The 26,886-nt window shown below is 37.1% G+C and overlaps 2 protein-coding genes across 6 annotated transcripts in view; one reads left to right on the forward strand and one right to left on the reverse strand.

Moving 5' to 3' along the window:
* MRE11 (MRE11 homolog, double strand break repair nuclease) overlaps nt 1-10,988 on the reverse strand; it is a 78,064-nt gene extending 67,076 nt beyond the window's left edge. For 3 of the 4 annotated variants that reach the window (XM_008020569.3, XM_008020566.3, XM_038005321.2), the window contains exons 1-4: nt 10,806-10,933; nt 9,898-10,022; nt 7,922-8,054; nt 2,706-2,866 (exon numbers count right to left, since the gene is read on the reverse strand). In XM_008020569.3, coding sequence (XP_008018760.2) covers nt 2,706-2,866; nt 7,922-8,054; nt 9,898-9,917 — 314 coding nt within the window. In that variant the 5' untranslated portion in view covers nt 9,918-10,022; nt 10,806-10,933. Of the gene's footprint in view, nt 1-2,705; nt 2,867-7,921; nt 8,055-9,897; nt 10,023-10,805 lie in introns of all 4 variants that reach the window. The other variant, XM_008020567.3, reaches the window with a different exon arrangement.
* An 82-nt stretch (nt 10,989-11,070) lies between these two features.
* On the forward strand, nt 11,071-17,012 carry ANKRD49 (ankyrin repeat domain 49). 2 transcript variants are annotated; one of them, XM_038005322.2, is made up of 3 exons: nt 11,071-11,157; nt 14,039-14,384; nt 15,491-17,012. In XM_038005322.2, exons 2-3 carry the CDS (start codon nt 14,127-14,129, stop codon nt 15,950-15,952), a joined length of 720 nt encoding a protein of 239 aa, XP_037861250.1. In that variant the 5' UTR covers nt 11,071-11,157; nt 14,039-14,126; the 3' UTR covers nt 15,953-17,012. The 2 variants fall into 2 exon arrangements, with proteins under 2 accessions (XP_037861250.1, XP_037861251.1); XM_038005323.2 differs by having other exon boundaries at nt 11,125-11,292.
* The last annotated feature ends 9,874 nt before the right edge of the window (nt 17,013-26,886 follow it).

Consider the following 26,886-nt stretch of genomic DNA (forward strand, 5'->3'; position numbering starts at 1 on the left):
ACTGCTTGGGCCCAGGACCAGCTGGGCAACATAGTGAGACCCCATCTCTACCAAAAATAATTTCTTAAAAATTAGCTGGATGTGGTGGCTGATATGGTTTGGCTCTGTGTCCCCACCCAAATCTCATCTTGTAGCTCCCATAATTACCATGTGTTATGGGAGGGGCCTCATGGGAGATAACTGAATCATGGGGGCAGGCCTTTCCTGGGCTGTTCTGGTGATAGTGAATAAGTCTAAAGAAATCTGATGGTTTTAAAAATGGGAGTTTCCCAGCACAACCTCTCTCTTTGCCTGGCACCATCCATATAAGACATGACTTGCTCCTCCTGCTTTCAGTCATGACTGTGAGGCCTCCCCAGCCATATGGAACTGTAAGTCCATTAAACCTCTTTCTTTTGTGAATTGCCCAGTCTTGGATATGTCTTTATCAGCAGTATGAAAACTGACTAATACAGTGGCACATGCCTGTAGTCCCAGCTACTTGGGAGGCTGAGGCAGGAAGATAGCTTGAACCCAGGAGGTTGAGGCTGCAGTGAGCTATGATCATGCCACTGCACTACAGCCTGGGCAAGACAGCCAGACCCTGTCTCAAAAGCAAAATTTAAATAAATAAATAAATAAACATGAGTATGTCTATTCTCATGGGTTAGTATGTACATATATTTTTCTTAGCTCTGTCCACTGAGAGCCTAGAAGCAACAATACAATAGTAATGTGCACATCTAACATCTAGATCTTGGTTTCCAAATACCATTCTCCAAAAGGAACCAGGGCTCCTTGAAGAAATGGTTGAGTATGAAACTAAGAAAGAGAAAGTACAAAATCAGCCTGGAACATCTTACAGTGAAAAAAATCAGAAGAAAGGGTGGGATATGGGGGTACATCAAAAGGATACAGGAGCCAATCTCAAAAAGAGCCCAATGGCTAAAGCTGGAACAATTTAAGACACAAGTAAATTATGATAGTATTAAATTATAACCCAAAGAAAAAAAAAATGTCTGTATCTACTGATACAGACAATTGAATAAACTGATACAGACAACTGAATAAACTGATATAGAAAACTGAATAAACAAATGTGGGACAAGGGGCAAATCTTCCTTACAAAAGAATCCCAATTAATACATGTAGAAAGAATATAGGAAATAGAAAATCACAATTAGAATATCACAGTTATAACTGTTGTAGGTAAGATCCACTGATGAATCTAAAATTAATGAACAAATTTAAGGAGCAATAGAAAAGTCACACAGTCTCAAAATATCTCCCCTAAAATACTTATTAATTACTTTGGTGGTTTTATGTCCATCAGAATTGGAAACTTAACTCCCCTCCCTTTGAGAGTAAGATGGACTCAGAGACTCAATTCTAACCAACAGCATATGGAAAGGAAAAAATAATGACTTTACACTGGAGAAACCTGGCAGAGACCGGCTTAACTAAGCGATCAAGGTTAAAATCACCAGTGATAAATCAGGTTGATGTCATGCACCTCCTGATGTGATGTGACTGAAAGGGTCACTTCTTGAATATTCTCCCCCGAAACCTGTAATCCCAATCTAATCATAGAAAGCAAGAGAAAAACCCAAATTGAGGGACAGTCTACAAAATACCTGACCTCTTTATAAGTATCAAGGTCATGAAAGACAACAGAAAACCTGACACGGGCTGAAGAAACTAAGCAAACTTTTCTACTAAATGCAATGTGAGATCCTGTACAATGTTTAAGACATGATGGGCCGGAAGTGGTGGCTCACGTCTGTAATCCCAGCACTTTGGGAGACCAAGGCAGGTGGATTACCTGAGGTCTGGAGTTCGAGACCAGCCTGGCCAACATGGCAAAAACCCCATCTCTATTAAAAACACAAAAATTTGCCAGGTGTGGTGACGGGCGCCTGTAATCCCAGCTACTCAGGAGGCTGAGGCAGGGAGAATTGCTTGAACCCAGGAGGCGGAGGTTGCAGTGAGCCAAGATCACGCCACTGCACTCCAGCCTGGGCAACAGAGCGAGACCCCATCTCAAAAAAAAAAAAAAGGAAAAGAAAAAACACATGATATTTTTATGATACAGGGATTGACGAATATCATAAATAGTCCCAAAGGCACAAATGGAAAAAAAGAAAAAACAATAGATTTAACTACATAAAAATTAAGTATTTCTGTCAACAAGAGTTCATAAACAAAGTCAAAAGACAAGCCACAAGCCACTAATTGGGAAAAAATATATGTATCACAAAGGTTTACTAACTAGAATATATAAGTAACTTCTGCAATTCAGGTAGAAAAACAAACAAAAAAATCTCAGTTTTCAAAATAGGCAGATGATATGAACAGGAGAGGATACCAAAATGTACAACAACCTGAGAAGATATTCAGTCCCAACTTTTTTTTTTTTTTTTTTTTTGAGATGGAGTCTTGCTCTATCACCTAGGCTGGAGTGCAGTGGCACAATCTCGGCTCACTGCAACCTCTGCTTCTGGGACTCAAGTAATCCTCCCACCTCAGCTTCCCGAGTAGCTGGGTCAGTCCCACTATCAATTAGGAAAATATAAATTAATATGACGATGTACAAAAAATTCAAAGAATATATTTACTAAGAAAATAGCTTATATGGAAAGCAAAATGGTTAACTGTGTGTTTGTGCGTCTTATACAGAAAATACCATACACAAGTAATCATTCACTCAAGTAAATAAATATACTTACTTACTAAAACCAAAGTTGACTGACTGATCACTGAGAATTTCAAACTGGACAGGCCTATCACCCATACAATATTTTCTTAATAACTCGAGGCAGGTGTGTAACGTTTTCCTTGAGGGCTTATTTTCATGAAAAAGATCACCGCCTAACAAAATAAAATCCACCTGATCAACAGAAAAAGGTGTTAAAATTAGTATGTTTTACAGGTAACATTTTTATAAACTGCAGATGAAAGAGATTAAAAAAACAAAAGACACTATTATGTATGGCAATTTAAAAACTTACATTTTATTTATTCAAAGGGACTTTCAATCTGGTAATTAATCTGACTCTAATTTAGCTGACTAAGCTATCTTAAAAAAAAGCCATCTTCCAATTACACCAAGTCTCTGATTCAAGCTACACAAGGTGATCATGTTTTTTCTATTATTTGAATCAAACATAAACTTAGCACTTTAACAGAACGTATGGAAGAGATACCAAATTCAATCCAAATCATTCATTTAATTCATTCAGCATTTATTTAGAATTCCTACAGGTTCCAGAAGCTAAAAATATAGCAATCTACAAAACAGATTATATCCCTGCCCTCATTAAATACTGACTCTACGCAAGACCCTCTGCTGAGTCCTGAGGATACAATGATGAATAAAATATCATTCCTATCCTAAATATATTCAAACTCTAATGGAAGAGGCGAACTGTTATACATCTAAACATAAGTCAAACTCTGGGGTGTACTAGAATGGACACGTAAGCAACCAGCAGCAGAGATGACACTACGACGAATTTGAACTCAAGGCAGGACAATTCGCCTGCGGACACAAAGTCTAGAAGGGATGAACTAACATGACGGCATGTTAGTTGCACTAGGAAAGATAAATGATTTTGAGGAAGACATTCTAGGAATAACTTCAGTGAAGGAGGGAAATCATACAGAAAAAGTCTAACACAGGCTTTCAAGACATATACGATGCACCTAAAGAAACTTAAGTGCTTAATCATACAAAAGAACACAAGGTATAGATCACTGTGCGTATGGTAGTTAGGGTAACTTTAATAAAAATGTGAGATTTAAGCTAGGCCTTCCAGAATGAACACTATTTGAGTAAAAGGGAGAAAATGATCACAATCAAAGGCATGGAAGAAACAAAACAAAAACAACAAACCAAATAAAAAATATACTGGGGCAAAAAGAAGTTGTTGCTTAATGGGTGCCATTTTTGCAAGATGAGAATAATTATGGAGATTGGTTGCACAGCAATATGAACATATTTAACACTACTGTACTGTACACTTGAAAATGGTTAACAAGGGAAATTTTATGTTATGTATTTAATATATTTTGCCATCATTTGAACATTAAAAAAAATTTTTTTTAACTGGCTGGCGGTGACTCTAGGAAATATTGAAAAGAACACGACTCACTTCTGTGGTATTCTTGCCAAAAGTGCAGAATCTGAACCTAATCATGAGGAAATACCACATATAGTCAATCTGAGGAAGATTCTATAAAATTACTGGCCTGTGTACTCTTCAAAATATCAGGGTCATGAAAAACAAAGGCAAGGCAGATTCAGGAAAATGTACCAGATTAAAGGAGACACAGAGACATGGCAACTAAATGCAATATGTAAACCTGGACTGGGTCCTGGATGCCACCAACCAGCCTCCAAAGAGCTATAACAGACATTATAGGAACAATTGGCAACATCTGAACATTATATAATAGCACTGAATCAATACTACTTTCCTAGTTTTCTATGATTATACATGCAATTTACTCTCAAATGGTTGAGGGAAAAAAATCATGTGTATTTGTAAAGAGAGGATAAAGCAAATGTGACAAAATGTTAGAAAACCTGGGTGACAGGTAAGGAATTCTATGCACCATTCTTGCCAACTTTTCTGTGAGACTGACGTTGTTTCAAAATAAAAAGTTTTTTTTGCAAAAAGACTCCAAGAATCTAGGGAAGAGAACTAAGACTGGTTAGTGGGCATGGGCCAACATAACAAGGGACTTAAAAGTCAGGAAGAATTTAGACTTCAGTAATAAGAAATACTAAATACAAATCAAGAAAACGAGTAAACATAATACGCATCTAGAAGTTCCTAGGGGTTATGGGGGCTGGAACAGTTAAGATTAAGGAATGCAGGGAAGGAAAACAGTGGAAGCAGAGGTGAAGGAAAGGGCAAAGTAGAAGTAAGTAGCTTACTCTCAGGAGAAGATTCTGTTTTAGGGCTCAAGAGTTAAAAAAGAAAGAGCATATGCAGGATTCTCCAGTAGGAAACAGACCTCTGGCCACAAGTTTTTGTGTCTTCAGGGAAGGAAAAATTCACCTTACATTCTATTAATGAAAAGTCAAAAAATAAACAGATGCTGGTGAAATTACGGAGAAAAAGGAATACTTATACAATGTTGGTGGGGGTGTAAACTGGTTCAACCATTGTGGAAAGCAGTGTGATGATTCCTCAAAGAGCTAAAAATGGAACTACCATTCCACCCAGCAATTCCATTACTCAGTATATACCCAAAGGAATATAAATCCTCCTACCATAAAGACACAGCACACATATGTTCACTGCAGTACTATTCACAATAGCAAAACATGGAATCAACCTAAATCTCATCAATGGTAGACGGGATAAAGAAAATGTGGTACATATAAACCATGGAATACTATGCAGTCATTAAAAACAACCAGGTCATGTCCTTTGCAGGGACATGGATGGAGCTGGAGGCCATCATCCTTAGCAAACTAATGGAGGAACAGAAAATCAAATACCACTTCTCCCTTATAAGTGGAAGCTAAATGATGAGAACACAAGGACACAAAGAGGGGAACAACAGACACTAGGACCTACCAGAGGGCAGATGACAGGAGGAGGGAGAGGATGAGGAAAAATAATGAATGGGTACTAGGATTAATACCTGGGTGCCAAAATAATCTACACAACAAACCCCTGTCATAAAAGTTTACCTATATAACAAACCTGCACATGTACCTCTGAACCTAAAATGAAAGAATCCAGCCATTGCCTCACTTAATTAAGAAACTTAAAACATGTATACCCACTGCTTTCTGATTCTTTCTAAGCACTAAGATATAGCATGAACAGACAAAAGATTTTCACTCATGGAGTTTTCCTTCTAGTGAAGACGACAGATAATAAATAAGTAAATAATTCAATAAATTATTTCGGATAGTGGTATTAAAAATATGCTATGAAAAAAATAAAGCAGAGAAATGTGATAAAAGAGTGCTTGAAAGTATCAGGGAAGACGTCTCCAAAAATGTAAGACTTGAACTCTCAGAAGTAGGCCCTGCCAAGATCAATGTGCTCCAAGCAGAAAGAACTAGATGTGTAAGGGCCTCAGAGTAGAACGTGCCGGTGTGGATGCAGCACTGTAAATCAGGCAGAGAGTAGTAGGAGATGAAGTTTCATGGCAGGGGCCAAGATCGAGTCGAACCTTGTAGTTTGAATTTTATACTAGATTCAATGGAATGACACTTGGAAAATTTTAGGCAACAGAGTGCCATGATCTGACTTATTATTTTAAAAGTTCACTTTGGCTGCTATGCTGAGTAGATATATGCTGAGTAGATGTAGCAGAAAAGAATGGAAGCAGAAAGATGGAAGGGGACCTCCTGCAGGCCATGTGAAACGTGATCAAGCTTTGGACTAAGTTTAATAGTGTGAAGAGAGTAGTAGAGAGGCACCATATATATTTGGGAGGAAGAAATAAGGACCTAGCAGATAAACTGAAGAGAACTCTGCAGAAAAGTCAAGATTGGAGGTGTTAATTTGCAAGTCAATTTATATGTTTATTCTCCAACTCTTTCCTGGGCTGACGTGTTAACTGCCTGCTGAAATTTTTCCCTGATTGTCCCATTGCAGTCTCCAACTCTAAATTTGTCTAAACCAGAAATTGTCACCTTCCCACATGAAGAAGTACCTCTTCCTTATCTACCTATTTCTATTTTTGGTACAACTATTCACCCAAACTCCACACATTTCAGAGTCACTGTCCTCCCCTTTGCCCTTATCCCCACACCCTACAACTAACCAAAGTACACGAATCCTCTTTTTGCAATATCTCTTGCATTCACTTTCTCTTTCCCATCCCTAAGCTGAACACTTCAAAAAACTGGTCTCCGATTCATGGTATTATACACTGCTGCCAGAAGACTTTCTATTGAACTGGGTACAAATTTCTCAATCTGGTATTTGAAGTCCTCATTAATGCAGCTCAAACCTTTACTTTTAGTCTCTCAGCATGCTTGCTAAACATGACCTGCTGGTGAGCCAAATGGACTACAGGGCCCCTAACATACCTTATACTGTCTTACTTGTGTTTTCACTCCTGCTTCACATGGATGTACATTCTCTATGCTCCCCACTGGCCAAAACTCTACCCTTCCTCCAAAGCCTAAGTTAAACACAACCTTTTTCATTAAGCTCATCTTGCAATTTTTTTTCTTTTTTTGAGATGGAGTCTTGCTCTGTTCCCTGGGCTGGAGTGCAGTGATGTGATCTCGGCTCACTGCATCCTCCGCTCCCAGGTTCACGCGATTCTCCTGCCTCAGCCTCCCAGGTAGCTGGCACTACAGGCGCCCACCACCACGCCCGGCTTATTTCTTTTGTATTTTTAGTAGAGACGGGGTTTCACCGTGTTAGCCAAGATGGTCTCGATCTCCTGACCTCGTGATCCGCCCGCCTCGGCCTCCCAAAGTGCTGGGATTACAGGCATGAGCCACCGCTCCCAGCCCTCATCTTGCTATAATCTAAATGTGATCTTTTCTACCTCTAAACTCACAGGAAATGCTACTTAGAATTTCCTTAGGGCTCCTATCACATACAACCCTGCATCTGAGGATTGTGGATATATGTCTTTCACACTAGTTTTCTTCTATGTCCTCTGAAAGCAGAAGTTTTGACAGTCACCTTACATTTCAAATAGACACTGCCACAGGATCCTGCATTCAGTAAACACCCCAAAAAATTTGTAAAATTTAACAGACTGTCTACAAAAGTAGCTCCTACTTCAATTTAAGACACAAAGCACACAAAATCGACTTTGAGCTTTTAGTATATGGCTATTCAAGCAGGCAAGGTAAGCACCTGGGCTTATAAAACAAATCTGTAATTTAGAAGGAAAAATAACTTGTTGACCAAGGGAATACGGTAGAAAGTGCACAAATATAAACCACACTCACTTCATTTTCCTGGGCAAGTCTTAAAATTTCATCGAGTGTTACAAACGTATCATTTCCTCTGACTGCATCTTTCTCCATAAATCCAAGATGAATATCTGTTGCAACTAAGATTTTAAATGTGTTTTCATCATCACTATATTAAGAAAGAAAAACATTTAATATATTAATAATTCATTAAAAGGATATTCAAACAAATTGAGACTTAAACTTATAAAATAAATAATAACAGTTATGGAGTAAAATCTTTTTTTCAGCCTTAGAGTTCATCTGAAAATCTGAAGTATTCAACATATATTAACATTAGTTTTCCTAACCACTAGTTCAATATAGAACAAATGTACATAAATCTTTACAAGGTTCTATAACTGCTTCAAAAATTTACAACCTTGTTATAACCAGTTTTACAAACTCATGTAACCCACGCCCGAAAGTTTGCTTGTTTTCCTCTTCTTAGAAAACCAAAGAGGTTTTGACACCTATATCTAAACTTGTTATTTATCTGACTTTGTACTCTTCCAGGAAAATCAAAGTTCATTTTAAAAGCCTTCCTCTAAATTTATAAGTCAATTTTATACTAATATGCTAATAACTTACATTCAGGCCCCTGAAGACACTTGCTTGACTCTACTCTCTATAGAGTTAGATTTCATTAAAAAAGTTGGCCAAGAATTGTTTCACTTTGAATTTGGTAATATTCAAAGGTACTTTAATGTGAAGTAGCAATGTAATAACTATTACATTGCTACTTACACTAAAGTTACACTAAACTTAACTTTAATTGCATAAAACACTTATTTCTATGATCTCATCTCAACCCTCATAGATGAAGAGTCAGGCATTATTATCTCTGACAAATGAGAAGGCTAAACCCAGAGAAATTAACTGCTTTATCACATAACTAGTGACAGAAACGGGACTAAAACCCATGATGAAAACTCAGGCTATTTTCAATAAACCACAATGAATTTTTAAAAAAATCTCTGCATATATCTCCAAAATTCAAATCTTTACAAATAAAAGATATTTCCAGAAACGATTCCTCTTCAAAAACTTCAAAAATGATATGCACACAGTTCTGACCGCTATCTCCAAAAAGGTAGGTCAGAATACTTTTCAAATCACAATACTACACATTTCTGTAGCAATTTATGAAGTATTTTCACATGAATTCTCTCATTTAAGCCTCAAAATTAATCTGAGAAAGGTATAATTATTCCAGTTTTACAAATGGCAAAATTGAGGCAAGGCTCAGAGAATTGCTGACTGGCCCAAGATCACACAGCTAGTAGCGTCCAAGGACTTGAAACTAGGATAAAAGACTACAAGTTTAAAGTCTTTCCCACATAACTTTTTTTTATGATCTCAGCTCACTGCAAACTCCACCTCTTGGGTTCAGGTGATTCTCCTGCCTCGGTCTCCTGAGTAGCTGGGATTACAGGCATGCACCACCGTGCCTGGCTAATTTTGTATTTTTAGTAGAGACAGGGTTTCATCATGTTGGTCAGGCTGGTCTCGAACTCCCGACCTCAGACGATCCCGCCAGCCTCAGCCTCCCAAAGTGCATATAACTTTTACAGTCCTTTTATTTATTCCCATTTCATTCAAATTCATTTCCAGCTTATTTAATACTAGAGGAATTTACTCTAAAAATCTTAAACAGAACTGCACTGACTAATAAGAATTTGCCAGGAAAACTGAATATTTATAACTTCAATACTTTAAGACAAAGCCTAAGAACATAAACTTAATACTATATCAATAGATCAAATTACAGCAAGACTCCAATCTATCGCTGCATATTAGTTTCTAAACAGATATTAAAAACATTCCAAAGATTCTTTTTGATGACTAGTATTTCTGTTCATAAGCAGGTTCTTTATTTACTGCTTATTAAATAAGTTTTCTTTTATTGTGATCACAGTTGACCAGCTTTAGAAACCCAAAATAACAAGGGATTCCAGAGGTCTGGTGCTTACAGTGCATCTGCAGTACTCATTTTTAAGGTCAGTCAAGCTCCTCTGGGACCAGGTTCTTCTCCAAGAACCCCTCGGTACTGTACTCAAATGTCAGAAAATGCACTCGATTCCAAATTCTAGAAATTCTGAAAACAAAATTACATTATAAAACACATTTTTTTAAAAGCCTGCACGTATTTAACCAACATGATTTACGCTGCACAAGGTACAGACGTCTTAAGCAGACTGGCAAATCTAGAAGTCTGATTTTCATCTAAACACCCATTATACTTTAATTTTTTTAATGAACTAAGCATAGAAATAATACATCTCCAGTGCCATCCTAGTTTCACCAGGATGATTAAACTCCTATTTTCCTTTCCCGTGCTCTTATGGGAAATTAATGTATGCTAAACAAATGGGCAAAAAAGATCACATATGGTTGTGGTTCAACACACAAACAATTCTAGATGTGCAGATATTTTTAAGTTGCAGGCATAGGTTACTCTGGAGAACGGAGGCAATCCTGTATTTCCTGCTCAAACACACGATTTTTTTTTTTTTTTTTTTAAAGGACCTGGCTAGTTTGGAAAAGGGAAGGGACCCGCGTTTAAAGCGAGTGCAAATAAACAAACACGTGGTCTGCGGAGGAACATCTTTAGGCACCAGCAGGATGACTGAAAACAGCCAGGTTTGGGGAAGAGTGGCTGCCACCGCGAGACAACCCCCACCATATCTGGAGCTCCAGATTCCGTCGGGATTCCAAGCCTCAACACGCCCTCACCGCCCGGCGCCTGGAAATTAGAACGCGGAGCCCGCCAGGACCCCTCCCCTGCCCACTCGGCCCGTTCTTTCCGAGGTTCCAGTTAACTCTGGGCTTCAGCCTGGGAACCTGCAGAAACAGGAGACGAATGCGATTCCTAAATTACCCCACTCCTGGACTCTTCAAAGCCCCACAATAGGGACCCGAGGCTGTCTTCTTTCCAGGAAGAAAGGGCAGGATCCGTGAGAAGAAAACAACACGGTCCAAACTTGCCTCTGAGAACCCACAGGGCCCTAAACCTGAATTCCGCGGGAGAGAACGGCGTCCGTTTCTCTCGCGACACTTCATGGGAAACGTAGACGCTTCAAGTCCAGTTCGGTTCTCATTGGCTACCGCACGCCGTGAAGGGGCGGGGAAAGTAGCGGCGAGGCCCCGCCCTCACGCAGGAGCCAATCTTGAGCAGCCGAGGAGACAAACCCGGAAGTGAGATGCAAGGCGGCGATTTTCCCTTCTGTCAGGTGGGTAGTTATTCCCTGTCCCGGACCGCGCTTTCTGGTGGACCCGCGCCATCTAAGAACTCCTGAGCCAGTGCGGGTGGGTAGCCTGTGGACACAGGCCGAGCCCTGCAGGTCAGGCCGCGTCGTGGTCCCCAGGTAGGGCTGAAGCCGCTTCTCCGCTCTTGGCTATTTAGAAGGCCTCAGGCGGAGCTCGCGGGCCTGTGAGTTCCCGGCCCGTGGCAGAGTGTTGAAGCTGGATCCCCTCTCCCTCCCTCCCACTCGCCAGACTCTCTACAGGTGTCACCCATAGGGCCTTGAGTTCAGCACAGCTGCATTGCTTTGTGCTGATAACAGTAAGATGTATAGTGCAGCGAAAAATAATGTGGAACTTTTGAATTAGAACGTCTGCCCTTTCAGTTCCACTGAAGGGTCCTTGATCTAGGGCAAGTTGTTTTATCTATCTGAACCTCCTTCATCTGTAAGGTTTATACTCCCCCCCACCCCCATCACTGAGTTGTTTGTAAGGAGTTGACATAGTTCGGATCTCTCTCAAAATAGGATATGCCCTTTAAGTTAGGAAACGTACTTAAATGATTCCTGATGGAATATCAGGAATATCATCATCAAGTAATCAGTTTTGTTTTTTAACTGTGAATCGGGTAGATGCGCCTAGGTTTGGCTTTTTAAACTAAATATACCAGTACAATTTTATATATAATTTGTTGTATCTGAATCTGTAAACTCAAAATTTTTTAAAGAGAGTTTTTATTAAAAGGAAAAGCATGTTGAGGAAGAGGATAAGATCTGTGGTATAAGGTTACTATATTTGATATAGTTACAAGTGAACTTTTATTTTTTAGCCTCTGTTAAGTGTTTAATGAATTGATGTATGGTCACTTTTGTGTTGCAAGGTTCAGGAATTAGTTTGAGAATCAAAGAAAAAGTGTAAACTCCAGGAGAATTAATAAAACACAAAGCGATTCTGATTGGGTGTCTCTGATTCCAAGGGTGACTGAAAAGCCACTTTAGTAAAATTCTTACATTTTACAATAAAGTAACAGGTCCAGAAAAGTTACTGGATGTGAGTAATAGATTTAAACTTGAGTTTAGTGCTATTGCCACTAGTAATAAAATTTAATACCATATTAAGATTGTATACTGTTAAACTTGTGAGATTAGGTACCAGAAATCAGTATCTTGGGGGTATGCCTAACTCTGGAACTTCTCAGAATCCATTCCAGGCAAAATCAAGCGACAAGACTTTAAATATAATGCTACACATACTTAATGCCTTCTATAGACAAGTAGGAGATAAATATAAGTTAAATGTGGTCATTATCTTTAAACTTATAATCTTTTAAGGGGCAAAAACAAGAACAAAGTTAGTGGTGAAATACAATGTAGCACCAAAAAAAGTAGAAAGCAGAAAGTGATCTAAATGAGAGGATCAAGAAAGAATGGAAGAGATAACATCTGAGAAGAGCCTTGAAAGACTGATAAGATTTGACAAATAGAGTTGGGAGGCTGGGAACTGGTATTTTTAGACTATCTATTGGCTATTCTCCTTTTCTGTAATTGATTAAGGTTTATATGCTGTGTAACTCTTTAAGCTGATACTGGTTTATAAATTAATATGGCGGCTTAACAGAATAAACATCAGTTCCTTCAGGAAGCCTTCTTTAATCCCTTAGAACTAGGGGAATTATGAACTTCCTGTATACTCATGGTTTCTAGATAAGGTCTTGTAGTAGTACTTATCATGTTGTCTTTGCCAGTCACATGACGTCTTTGCCAGTCACCTACACTAGAGTAAGCTTCCTGAGGATCTTGCTCATTATTGAATCCCAGTACCCCGAAATTGACACATACCAGACATTCTATTCATATTAGTTGAATGAAGGAATGAATGACAGCCAAAATTCAGTTGAAAACAAGGACCCAACTAAGAACTATAGTTGCCTATCAATAAATAGGACTACTTTTTAAAGCAGTGAATTTTCCTAGGCCTGAAATTATCAAAGTAGAAATAGGATAATTAGTGTAGATGTTGTGATAAAGATATCTGCTCCAATGAGAGATTGGGACAGATGTCCTTTTGGGGGCTAACATCTTCAAGAATCCCTGATTCTTCCAAGTAGTTTTTTTAGGAATTAGAAGTTTTTATTTCTGCTCTATATTATCTGTGTGTCTAGTTTATAAAAATCTTGAATGCACCTTCTTCATTGTATTAGTTATACTTCAAAACCTTCAAGCATTCATCACTCTTAGCATAATACCGTCATACCTAAACCAGTAGATTAAAAATAATAGTTATGGCCGGGCGCGGTGGCTCAAGCCTGTAATCCCAGTACTTTGGGAGGCCGAGACGGGTGGATCACGAGGTCAGGAGATCAAGACCATCCTGGCTAACACGGTGAAACCCTGTCTCTACTAAAAAATACAAAAAACCAGCCGGGCGAAGTGGCGGGCACCTGTAGTCCCAGCTACTCGGGAGGCTGAGGCAGGAGAATGGCGTGAACCCGGGGGGCGGAGCTTGCAGTGAGCTGAGATCCGGCCACTGCAGTCCAGCCTGGGCGACACAGCGAGACTCCGTCTCAAAAAATATATATATAAAATATAATAATAATAATAATAGTTATATAATAATATAGTTGACTTAGAAGAAAACAACAAAAGTAAGAAGCATTAGACCACTAAAGATCATCTGTGATCTAATAGTGGTCTAATGCTTCTGTCTTTTGTTGTTTTCTGTCAGCACCAGTATTTAGTGTATGTAAGGAATACCATAAGAAAAACAAGAGTTTACACAGGGTTTAATTGTATATGTTTGCGAGACTTATCTATGCAGTTGATAAAGCCTGAATTATTGTTTTACTAATAACTTTTGTATTTGTGTTTTCAGGTCTTGATGAATAAAGCAGTCATAATTTATCTCTAGGAAGATTATACCCTGGCATTTGAAATGCTTTTTATTTAGAATAGTAGTAAAAATGGAAAAAGAAAAAGGAAATGATGATGGAATACCAGACCAAGAGAATTCCTTGGATTTTTCTGAACACTTTAACCAACTTGAATTGTTGGAAACACATGGACACCTTATTCCTACTGGTACTCAAAGTCTTTGGGTAGGCAATTCTGATGAAGATGAGGAGCAAGATGACAAAAATGAAGAGTGGTATCGATTGCAAGAAAAAAAAATGGAAAAAGACCCAAGCAAATTGCTTCTTTGGGCTGCTGAAAAAAATCGGGTAAAAAAAAAAATTACAGAAGGAAGTGTGACAGTAGGAATAGCACTGGGTTCAAGCCAGAAGGCCTGCCTTTCCTATTATGGCCGTCATACCTATCTCTTGATTGTGAGGACCAAATGAGACAATGTACATGAAAGCACATATTAAGCTGCAAAGTGTCATGCTAGGTATTATTTGGGGGTTTAAGGATAATTATCTAGAAAGATAGCAAGCAGTCATCCATATTTTAAAATCATTTATATAAAGTCATTAGGATCATTTAGGAAAGAGGATGGAAACTAACATTTATTAAATACTAACTATACCAGGTACCTTATTACATTATTTAATCCTCATGTATCTCTATAAGTAATATTCTTCTCTTTTATAGAGTAAGAAATTGAGATTCAGGAATATTAATTTGCCCAGGATCATCCAAGTGGAATGAACATCAAAAGCTTATTCCCTCTGCTTGGCCACTTCCACCTAATTTTACTAAGTTTCCCCATGTCTGTTTTAGTAAACTAATAACTAAAAGGGTCTTGCATTTTAAATAGCTTTTTAACCCAAGAGCATGCCACATTTAACCAGAGGCCCATAGAACAAACTAAAAATTACAACCTAAAAGGATGTTTCTAAGGTTGTATTAAGAAGGAATTGAGCTCTTAAATCCCTAGAATTCCTTATTAATACTTTATTCTTTTGTTAAAAGTTTTATTTTTAAAAGTTTCATACAGTGTATATATTGGTGTGATAATCCAATAGAAAAATCAAGCAGTTATGTTTTCTTCACAGATAACATATAAAAAATACAATTAAAACCTATGATATTCATTGGACTGAAGCTTTTATGCAATGAACCTTAGTTGGACCAGGAGTAAGGGTATGGTTTGATATTCAGAGAATCTCATTCATAGAAGCAACAAAGTATAGTTAACACTAACTTGTTCATTCTCAAACCAGTAGTCCTCTCCTCCCAAAAAAGAGATCTTAAATTATTTTCATTTTAAAGTCATCTACTAACCAGTTTTTATTCAACTTAATTAAATCTAACACCACAAGACAATTTTGTTTTGGTTATTGTTTTGGTTTGAGTTGAGTTGAAAGATTTCCATTTTTCTTCTCAGCTAACTACAGTGCGGAGACTACTTTCTGAAAAGGCCACTCATGTGAACACTAGGGATGAAGATGAGTATACCCCTCTTCATCGCGCAGCCTACAGTGGACACTTAGATATTGTCCGGGAGCTCATTGCACAGGGGGCAGACGTTCATGCAGTGACTGTGGATGGCTGGACGCCCCTGCACAGTGCTTGTAAGTGGAATAATACCAGAGTGGCTTCTTTCTTACTGCAGCATGATGCAGATATCAATGCCCAAACAAAAGGCCTCTTGACCCCCTTGCATCTTGCTGCTGGAAACAGAGACAGCAAGGATACCCTAGAACTCCTCTTGATGAACCGTTACGTCAAACCAGGGCTGAAAAACAACCTGGAAGAAACTGCATTTGATATTGCCAGGAGGACAAGTATCTATCACTACCTCTTTGAAATTGTGGAAGGCTGTACAAATTCTTCACCTCAGTCTTAACAATTCTAGTAATTTTCTTAAGTTTCTAAGTACCAGTGCCTCCTTTGTGTGAGATGTAAAGTATTCCCATAATCAAAGTTGACGTCAAACATCTTACTACAAAAATTCAGTGATATTCATTATAACATTCTTCCAAGTGAATTGCCTGACTTTGATGTCAGAATGTATTTAAAAGTAATTTGCATATATATTTAATGATTTCTGTGGAGTTTGTGATTTTTTATCAGAAATAATTTTAATGTGTGTATACTTAAAAACTTGACACGGGTTGTACAGAAACTGATATTTTTGGTGCTGATCCAAGAGAGATGTATTTTTAAATATCCCACATCCTGGATCTTTGTTGAGTACTTAGTATATTGACATATATTTTTATAAGGTGAGGTAACTCAGAACTTAATTTAGAAGTCTTAAATATTCTGATACAATTTAGCTGTCTTCTCTACCTTACCATAGCCAGTTGCTTTCACTTTAAACTAGAGCAAGTAACGTATTAGTGGCTTGCATCTTCATAAGTTAAAGAAAAAAAACAGCAAAAAACCTAGATCTTTGTCTTTTAGAACACAGACCATTTTCAGGAAAGCAGTTAGCTAGGTGTTTAATTCATGAATATTGTATACTGCCTCCCCTACCACAATTTACACAATCCTGTGGATAGTCCTACCTCACCCTGGTCAACCTACATGATCCTTATGCTAATGGCAAATCACGATGACCTTGTAGACATGCACACAACTATACCTTTGTCCAAGAGATCATAATATATCTGCTATCCAACTGGTTTTACATGCCTAATCCTACTGATTGGGGCACTGCTCATATAGTCTCTCAAGTTCACAGGAAATGTTGATTTTCTAAGGTCCTCATTTTTACAAACTATACAAAGCCTAAGTGACAGGGGAAAAGGAATTAGTTTAAGAGTAAGGGGATGATTATTATATTGAGGCTAAAACCACAAAGTGGCTCAGGCTTAAAAAAAAGAAAACACTGTGGATAATGACAAAAAGCATAAGTAAAAATATTTGAGAAAAATAAAGTACAAGTTTTGAACAACACAAAAGGCATGAATTCATTTTTTACCTGTGTATGTCTTTCTTGGATCCAGAACATTATTCATCCAGCGTGCACTTAGTTATTTAATATCTACTCTCTCAGTTTCTCCAGCAGCAATTTTGCATTGTGTACCTAGCCCCTCTGTGATTGTTCCCAAAGTTTTGTCTTCTCAACATGAGAACACTCTAGGGGAAGAGAACTAAACCAATTGCTCTTTACTTCAGTTAAATTTTTTAAATGTCCACCAAGGCTTATCTCTTTCAAGCCATCCTATGTAACCCAGTCACCCTAGACTAAGTAATAATGTTATTTAATGAAATATTAAATATTTATTTTTGGTTAGAACTTATTAGATGATCTCAGAAAAGTCAGAGATAATATATGAACTGAATCATCGTGACAACAGGCTCTTGAGAGTTAGTGCTTTAGTTTATGTTGTGATCTCTGCCTAGGGAGATGCTTTGTGGCAGAAAGAGGTTGCTTTCTGTTTGATCTGGCCTAAGTTAGTGACACCAAATGACAGGTACAGCTGACAGGCAGTGATGACAAAATAAGACCTTATTTATCCAAGCAGACTGCTGAATGAGGCTGCTTAGCCTGAAAGTCACAGAGCTGATGGCTCCTTTCTCATTTGAGAATGGATTGCACCCATGATTCCATGTAAACTTTCCATTTAAGTATGAAGCCAAAGAAGTCTTATTTCCAATAAGGACCTAAGATGTGTCTACTCCCTTGTTTTCAGACCTCAACACTCACTGATGCTAGAGAGCAAATTCTACATATAAGACAAATCCCACCCCTGAGGGCAGAATTTGTATTGTCTGCTTCATTTATACTTTCCAGAACATTTACTAGACTGCTCTGTCCACAGAAGGCAGTTACTAATTGTGCTTTGAAAGGATTACTTCTACTTTCCAGTTTAGGCAGGCTAAATAGCTCAGTTTGCAAACAGAATTTTCTCTAATCTTGAAAAGCCTGTATGAAGACTTATTAAAAAATAAAATCTGAGTTTTTCATAACTAAGGGTTTAATTTTGATTAACCTATGCTTGAGGAAGAGATAATTTTTGTGAATGTTCAAGGTTCATATCATAATTCTTAGGCCTAAAGTGGAACTAGTTGGCTTTGCTTTTATGAATCTTAAATACGCTTTTCCAGGGAGCCTTCCAACCCACAGCCTACCACAGTGGTGGGATTTAAACTCTTTATACTATAATATGAAGACATTTATTTTTATTATTTGACATCTATTATGTTATCTAACACTATGCTGGAAAATCATGATCAAAAGAAGCCCAGAGACTATTCTGAGATTTATGTCCTATACCAAAATGAAATCTCTGGATCAACTCTTGATTCCTGATCAACACATGTACCATCTTGACCCTACCTGCATTGGCTCTAGGAATTTATGCAACTGCCTGCAAAATAAGATCACCAAATCCTTGATTATGTCTTTCCTATAATTTGTTTATCATAAGATGCTCCAGTCCATCTGTAGGGTTGTTAGATGACCACTCAATTTGTTCAATATGAAATGCTTTCTCTAAAGGATATTTAAGGTCTATGCTTATTAAGTTCAGAAGAGAGTAAACCAAGAAGGATTAAGTGTAGCTGATTGATGTTTTAAATTCCTGGAAATTTCCTTTGAAACTCCAAACTTTTACTTCTCAGAACCTAAATGGAAATGATCTAAATCAGTGCCAACACATAGAAACATGTGAGCCACGTATGTAATTTTATGTTTTTAGCATGACTATTTTAGATACCTCATATAAGAGGACTCATGCAATAAGGACAGAATTGCATTTTATGGCACACAAACATAGATAAGCAAAAATCTTAGAAGTTGAAAATCATAAGAGCCATATTAAAACAAACAGGTAAAATTAATTATATGTATATATATTAGGATAATACATCCAAAATATGAGAGATATCTTTTAAAATTATTGAGATTTTTTTTTTTGATAGTAAATCTTCAAAATACAGGGTGTATTTTAAAGCACATCTGAATTTAGACTAGTCACATTTCAAGTTCTCAGCCATGTTTGTCTAATGGCTAGTCCATTGAAAGCACAGATCTACATGCCTGAGTCATTCCCTGGAGGCAAAGAAGGATGGTTACACAGAGCATTACACTCTGAGTGAGACAAACTGAGTTCAAATCCTCAGTGCCACCTGTGGGTGACTTTGGGCAAAAAAAAAAAAAAACCTCAATTTTCTCATATGTAAATCAGGGATAATGTCTATCTTGCTGTAGGCTAGTTTGTTATTTAAATGTAAAAATCATATGGTGTAATTTATTTTGTCAATTTCTTTAATACTTTAAAAATAAATTTCAATATGAAATACATTGAAATCATATTGTTTTAAAAAAAAAAGCTACATGTGTTTATCAATGTCCTCCAGTCATCTTTTATGTAATGCATGAATGAAATCATCTGATCTTTATGAAAGTTCTTATATATATAAGATGTGGTACACCAAACTTCTGTGACAATAGCTAACAACTGAGTGCTCACTGTAGGCCAACTATGCTGTATGTGCATCGCGTGTGTGATACCATGTGAGCCTCACAACAACTCTCTGAGATACATATCATTGTACAAAAGGAAATCAGGCTTATAGAACTTACACGGATTGCCCATTGTCATGCTATGTGCGCATGATGGAGGTTTGTCTATCTGATTCTACCACCTTTCCTCTTCGCCACACACTAGTATTTGACATGTATTTGTGAAGTTGATTAAAGAATGCATCATTTGGTGCATGTTAAGTGTATTTTCTTACGTTCCCAGAAAGCTCATGTTCAAATACCACAACTTTTTACTTGTGGTGTTTTTGAATATTATCTATATACCACCAGTTAGTCTGTCAATCATAATAACCAAAATTCCATTTTCTTAAATATTATTTTTATGTAGTTTATTTACAGTAGGGTTTGAGGACATAAAAATTACTATCAGGAGCAAAAGCAACTGCATTTGCTTCTAAAGGTACAGTTTATATTTTTTGAATTTAGTTACTTATATCGACTTTTAAATATGCTTGCCATTTATCCACATATAAAGTATATGTTGTACATAGGCTATAACTAAATTTATTTAATTTTTTTTTTATTTTTGTTTTTTTTCTTTTTGAGACAGACTCACTATTGCCCAGGCTAGAGTGCACTGGCACGATCTCGGCTCACTGCAACCTCTGCCTTCTAGGTTCCAGTGATTCTCATGCCTCAGCTTCCCAAGTAGCTGGGATTACAGGCGTGTGCTACCATGCCCAGCTAATTTTTTGTGTTTTTAGTAGAGACCGGATTTCACTATGTTGGCCAGGCTGGTCTCAAACTCCTGGCCTCAAGTAATCTGCTGGCCTCGCCCTCCCAAAGTGCTGGGATTACAGGCGTGAGTCAGCATGCTTGGCCACTAAATCTATTAATTTTATTCCCCTTCCATGTAGGATTCCATACATGTGTGCAAATTTCTTGTTTTGTTATTGTGTGAAGAACACTTAACATGAGATCTGCCCTCTTAAAATTTTAGTGCATAGTATTTTTTTATCTATAAGCACAATGCTTATAGATCTCTAGAATTACAGAGATTCTAGATTGTACAGCAGATCTCTAGAAATTACTCATCTCGTATAACTAAAACTTTAAACTCATTGAATAGCTACTCCCCATTTTCCCTTGCCCCAGATCCTGGCAGCCACCATTCTACTTTCTGTTTCTAGGAGCATGACTATTTTAGACACCTCATATAAGAGGACTCATGCAACAAGGAGAGAATTGCATTTTATGGCACACAAACATAGATAAGCAAAAATCCTAGTAGTTGAAAATCCTAAGAGCCAAAGCAATATTTAAAAAGAAAACAGGCTCACACCTGTAATCCCAACACTTTGGGAGGCCGAGGTGGGCAGATTACGAGATCAGGAGATCAAGAGCATCCTGGCCAACACGGTGAAACCCCATCTCTACTGAAAATACAAAAAAAAAAAAAAATTAGCCGGGCATGGTGGCACACCCCTGTAGTCCCAGCTACTCGGGAGGCTGAGGCAGGAGAATTGCTTTTGTTTGAATCCAGGAGGCGGAGGTTGCAGTGAACCAAGATCACACCACTGCACTCCAGCCTGGGCAACAGAGTGAGACTCCGTGTCAAAAAAAAAGAAAAAGAAAACGTTAAAATCAGGATTTTTACAACCTGATTTTAAGACTAGCTATGAAACAACAGTATTGAGACAGTGTAGTATTGGTGGATGGACATGTGGATCCATAGAACAGAATACAGTCTAGAAATAAATTCAGATATAGATGATCAATTAATTTTTGACAAAGGTGTCAAGGAATTCAGTGGGACGTTCTCTTAAACAAATGGTGCTGGAACAACTGAATATCTTCTTGGAAAAAACATGAACTCATTTATAGGCAGAAAGCAGTTCAGTGGTTTCTTGGTCACAGGGACAGAGGTTGGACTACAAAAGGGCAGGGAGAACCTTTTGGAGGTGATAGAAATATGCCATAGCTTGATTGTGGTAATGATTTTGCAGGTGTACACAACTGTCAAAGTCACTGGGTTTTAAAGAGTAATGTAGGGTTTTTGTACATAAATTATATTTTTATGAAGTTGATTTTTAAAAATAGATATCCAGAAGTAACTAATTTTATTCTTTTATTATTTTCCATGGCAAGCATAAGATGAACTCATCCTCAAATTCTAGGGATATATTTTCAGGGGGGGGCCTGTTATTTAAAAAAATACATTTCACCAATTCACTGGAATTTTAAAATTCCAAGTAACACATCCTTTATAATCAGAAGGTGCAATTTCTCCATTAAATGACAGAATGGGAAACAAAATAATTGCTTTAAAATAATTAGTCCATTTGGCAGGATTCAAGAAATTTGAAAAGATAGCTAGTTACTATATAAGAAGGATTTGGTTGGCTTTTAATTTAAATCAGGACTGTTAGAACCTAGAAGAGGATACCAAAGTGGTTTTAGCATCTACTTTTCCAAAGAAAAAAGATAGCATTCAACATCCCATTGTTTATTACTATATAAGAAGGATTTTGCTGACTTTTAATTTAAATCAGGACTGTTAGAACCTAGAAGAGGCTATCAAAGTGGTTTTAGCATCTACTTTTCTGAAGAAAAACAGTAGCATTCAACATTCCATTGTTTATTCGGTTGAGATGATTTCTTGAGACCTGTTTTAGATCTATAGAATTAAGCAAAGTAACATGAAGTAACCTATTTACTCTGGTAATATACTAAAACTTTTTATTTCTTTAAGACTTCATTTTTTACATGAATGTGTAACTTTTTATAAGAAAACTTTAGTCTTGGGTTTTGTCTCCATCTAGTGGTCATGTTGGTCTTTTCCATTTACAGTCAGGCTTGGGTCAATGATGCATCGCCTATACTGACAGTGATCTTATGAAATTATAATGGAGCTAAACATTTCCTATCACCTAGTGATGTTGTAGCTGTCATAATGTCATAGCACAACACATTACTCACATGTTTGAGGTGATGCTAAATGTAAACAAACCTACTGCACTGCCAGTCATGTTTACATACAACTATGTACAGTACATAACACTGGATAATGATGATAAACAACTATGTTACCGGTTTATGAATTTACTATAATATACTTCTGGTCATTATTTTATGGTATTCTTCCACTTATTAAAAAAAAGTGAACCGTAAAACAGTTTCAGGCAGGTCCTTCAGGGGGTATTCCAGAAGAAGGCATTATTACCATAGGAGATGACATAGGAGTAACTCCATGAGTGTTATTGCCCCTGAACACCTCCCAGAGGACAAGATGTGGAGGGAGAAGACAGTGATCATGATGACCCTCTTTTGGCCTAGACTAAGTATGTGTTTGTGCCTTTGTTTTTAACAAAAAAGTTTAAAAAGAAAAAAAAATATAAATAATGCATATTGAAAATACAAAAAAGCTCATAGAACGAGGCTATAAAGAAAAAAATAGTTTTGCATAGCTATACAAGGTGTTTGCATTTTAAGCTAAGTGTTATTACAAGAGTTAAAATGTTTTTAAAAATTAAAAGTTTATAAAGTAAAAAAGTACAGTAAGCTAAGGGTAATTTATTATTGAAGAAAGAAAAATATGTTTGCATAAATTTAGTGCAGCCTAAGTCAATAGTGTTGATAAAGTCTATAGTAGTGTTCGGTACTATCTTAGGCCATCACATTTGCCCACCACTCACTAACCCACTCAGAGAAACAGCAAGTTCTTCAAGCTCCATTTATGAAGTACACACTCTACAGGTATACCTTTTAAAGTCAACTATACCATGTTTTTACTGTACCTTCTCTATGTTTAGATTTCTTAAGATACACAAATACTTTCCTTATGTTACAATTGCCTACATATGCAGTATAGTAACATGTTCTACAGGTTTGTAGCCTAGGAGCAATAAGCTATACCAAGTAGCCTAGGTGCGTAGTAGGCTACGCTGCCTAGGTTTGTGTAAGTGCATTCTGATATTTGAACAAGGATGAAATTGCCTAGTAACACATTTCATTAAGTGACGCATGACTGTAATTGAAAATTTTAAAGGATAAGCCAACTATCCTGGGTTTTTTTCATTCTGTTTTTGTTGTTCATTTTTAGTTTCTTTGGTAAGGATTGAAAAACTATTGAGTACTATGCTTATTACCTGGGAGATGACATAATTTGTACACCAAACTCCTGCAACATGTAATTTTCCTATACAGCAAATGTACCCCTGAACCTAAAAAAAAGTTAAAAAGAGAAAAATGGAAACCATGGTTCATACCTAAAACAGTACCTTTCATACTTATTTGTATCAGTAACTTCTTTCAAGAGAATATGCATTGGTATATAATTGAAGACACACATATAACGATTGGAAATAAAAAAAATCAAAAGCCATTTAGAAGGAGAAAGAAGGAAATAAACCACCTAAATCAATATAGTTACTAAAATTGATAGATTATCTTTAAGGTTTTTGGTAATGAAGAAAAAAGAGGAAGACAGTAATTGCTTTTTTTTGTTTGTTTATTTTTTTGTTTTTTTTTGTTTTGTTTTTGAGACAGGGTCTTGCTCTATCACCAAGGCTAGAGTACAGTGGTGCGATCATGACTCACTGCAGCCTTGAACTCCTGGACTCAACTGGTCCTCCAGCCTCTGCCTTCTGCGTAGCTAAGACTACAGTGCAAGCCACCACGCTCAGCTAATTTTTTAATTTTTCTTTTATAGGGACAGAGTCTTGCTATGTTGACCAGGCTGGTTTTAAACTCCTGGCCTCAAGCAATCCTCCTGCCTTGGCCTCCAAAGGTGCTGGGATTATAGGTGTGAGCCATGGTGCCCAGCCTTTCTTTATGTTTGTTTTGTGCATATTTTTTAATTTGATCAAATAAACCACATTTTATGAGTAAAAATATTTTTAGACATTTTTTCTAAATAAAATATTCTTAATTTTTGTATAATTTTGTAGAACTATAGCATACACAAAGTAAAATTCAGAAATCTTCGTGAATTTTTCAAAGTGAATAGGGTTATGTAACTATCACCCAGCTCAAGATCTAGAACATAATCAGTACCTCCAACAGCTACTTTGTGCTTCCGCTCAGTGTTCCCTCAAAGGTAACCACAATCTAACTTTTATTTCCATCATTTAGTTTTGCCTACATAAATGTAGTAACTTATGTATATTTTTGCGTTTGGTTTATTTCACTCAACATTACGTCTATGAAATTTCTCCATTTCCGCATGTAGTAGGGTTTTGTTCTTTTTATTGATGTATTCTGTTATACGAATATGTAATAATTTATATATACATGATATTGTTAACTTTTGGTGGGATTTTGCATTGTTTCCAGTTTGAGGATTTTGTGAATAGTGCTGCCATAAACATTCTAGTACATGGTTTTGGTGTACGTACTATACCTTTCAGTGCATATCTAGTAAAGCCTGCTGAGCCACAGGATGTACTTATATTCCACTTTAGTAAAAACTGCCAAAACACTTCTCCAAAGTAGTTGTACCAATTTACACTCTTAGCAGGAAATGAGAGTTCCGATTGCTCCACATGCCCATGGCTCTTGTTACTGCGAGGTTTGTTGATTTTCATTTCTTTTTTTTTTTTAAATAGCCATTCTAGTGGGCATGTAGTATTAGCTCATTGTAGTTTAATTTGCATTATCCTGGTGACCAATGATGTGAAGCAATGTTTTTATGTGTGCTGACTGACCACTGGAATCTCCTCTTTCATGAAGTGCTTCATCTTTCTCCATTTTCTTTCTGGGATGTGTGCACGTTTCTTATTTTTACAAGTTCTTTATATATTTTCAATACTAGTTATTTTTTGGATATATGCTCTCTCAGTCTGTGGCTTGCCTTTTCACACTCTTACTGGTGATTTTAATGAAGAGAATATCTTAATTTTATTTATTTATTTACTTTATGGAGACAGGGTCTTGTGCTGTTGCCCAGGCTGGAGTGCACTGGTGTGATCGTAGCTCAGTGCAGCCTCAAATTCTGGGGCTCAAGCAATGCTGCCTCAGCCTCCCAAGTTGCTAGGACTACAGGTGCATGCCACCATGTGCAGCTAATTCATGTATTTGTTTCTGTAGAGACAGAATCTTGCTATATTGCCCCAGGCTGTTCTCAGACTCCTAGGCTCAAGCCATCCTCCTGCCTTGGCCTCCTAAAGTGCTGGTATTACAGGCATGAGCTACAGCATCTGGCCTGAGAATATCTTAATTTTAATGACCTCTAATTTATCTATTGCCTTCTTTTGATTGGCGCTTTTGGTTTCCTTGTTGAAAAATATTTGTCTACCCCAAGATCATGAAGGGTTTTTTCATTGTTATACTCTAGAAGCTTTTGTGTTTTACCTTTAGTGCTATTTTGAGTTGATATTTGCATTTGACACACAGTAGGAGTCAAAGTTCATTTTCCCATATTAATATCCAATTTATCAATGCCACTTATTAAAAGGAATAACCCCTCACACACATACAAACACACACACACTACATTGCCGTGAAACTTATGTCATTTATCTGGTGATCATATTTAGTTGGGTCTGTTTCTAGACTCTATTTTGTTTCATTGAGCTATCTTTGCCCCAATACCCCAGTTTTAATATTTTGGCTTTATCCTAAGTCTTATTATGTGGTAGTGTAGATATTCCAACTTCACTCTTATTTTTCAAGGTTGTTTTGACCATTCTTGCCCACTACATTGACCTTTTTTTTTTTTTTTTTTTTTTTTTTGAGACGGAGTCTTGCTCTTTCACCTGGGCTGGAGTGCAGCGGCACTATCTCGGCTCACTGCAACCTCTTCCTCCTGGGTTCAAGCCATTCTCCCGCCTCAGCCTCCCCAGTAGCTGGGATTACAGGCACGCACCACCACACCCAGTTAATTTTTGTATTTTTAGTAGAGACGGGGTTTCACTACGTTGGCCAGGCTGGTCTCAAACTCTTGACCTCGTGATCCATCTGCCTCAGCCTGCCAAAGTGCTACATTTACTTTCTAATTTTAGAATCTCCTTGTCAACATCTATTTTAAACAACCCTGCTGAGATTCATATTGGGATTACATGAAATTTCTAGATCTAGTTGAGGAAAATTAACATCATTGTAATATTCGGTGTTACAGTTCTTGAATATACTGTAATATATTTCCGCATTTATTTAGGTATTACTTTTTGTTGATAATGTTTTAAAGTATTCTGTTGGAATTCTTTCTCTTGAAAGATTTATTCTTAATGTATTTTTTGGCTCTCAATGCTGTTATAGATGTTACTGTCTTTTATATTCCATTTTAAATTTTTTTTACTATATAAAAGTAACATTTATTTTTCTCGACCATGTGTCCACTGGCC

The sequence above is a fragment of the Chlorocebus sabaeus genome, chromosome 1 (assembly GCF_047675955.1).
Source record: "Chlorocebus sabaeus isolate Y175 chromosome 1, mChlSab1.0.hap1, whole genome shotgun sequence".
Taxonomy (NCBI): domain Eukaryota; kingdom Metazoa; phylum Chordata; class Mammalia; order Primates; family Cercopithecidae; genus Chlorocebus; species Chlorocebus sabaeus.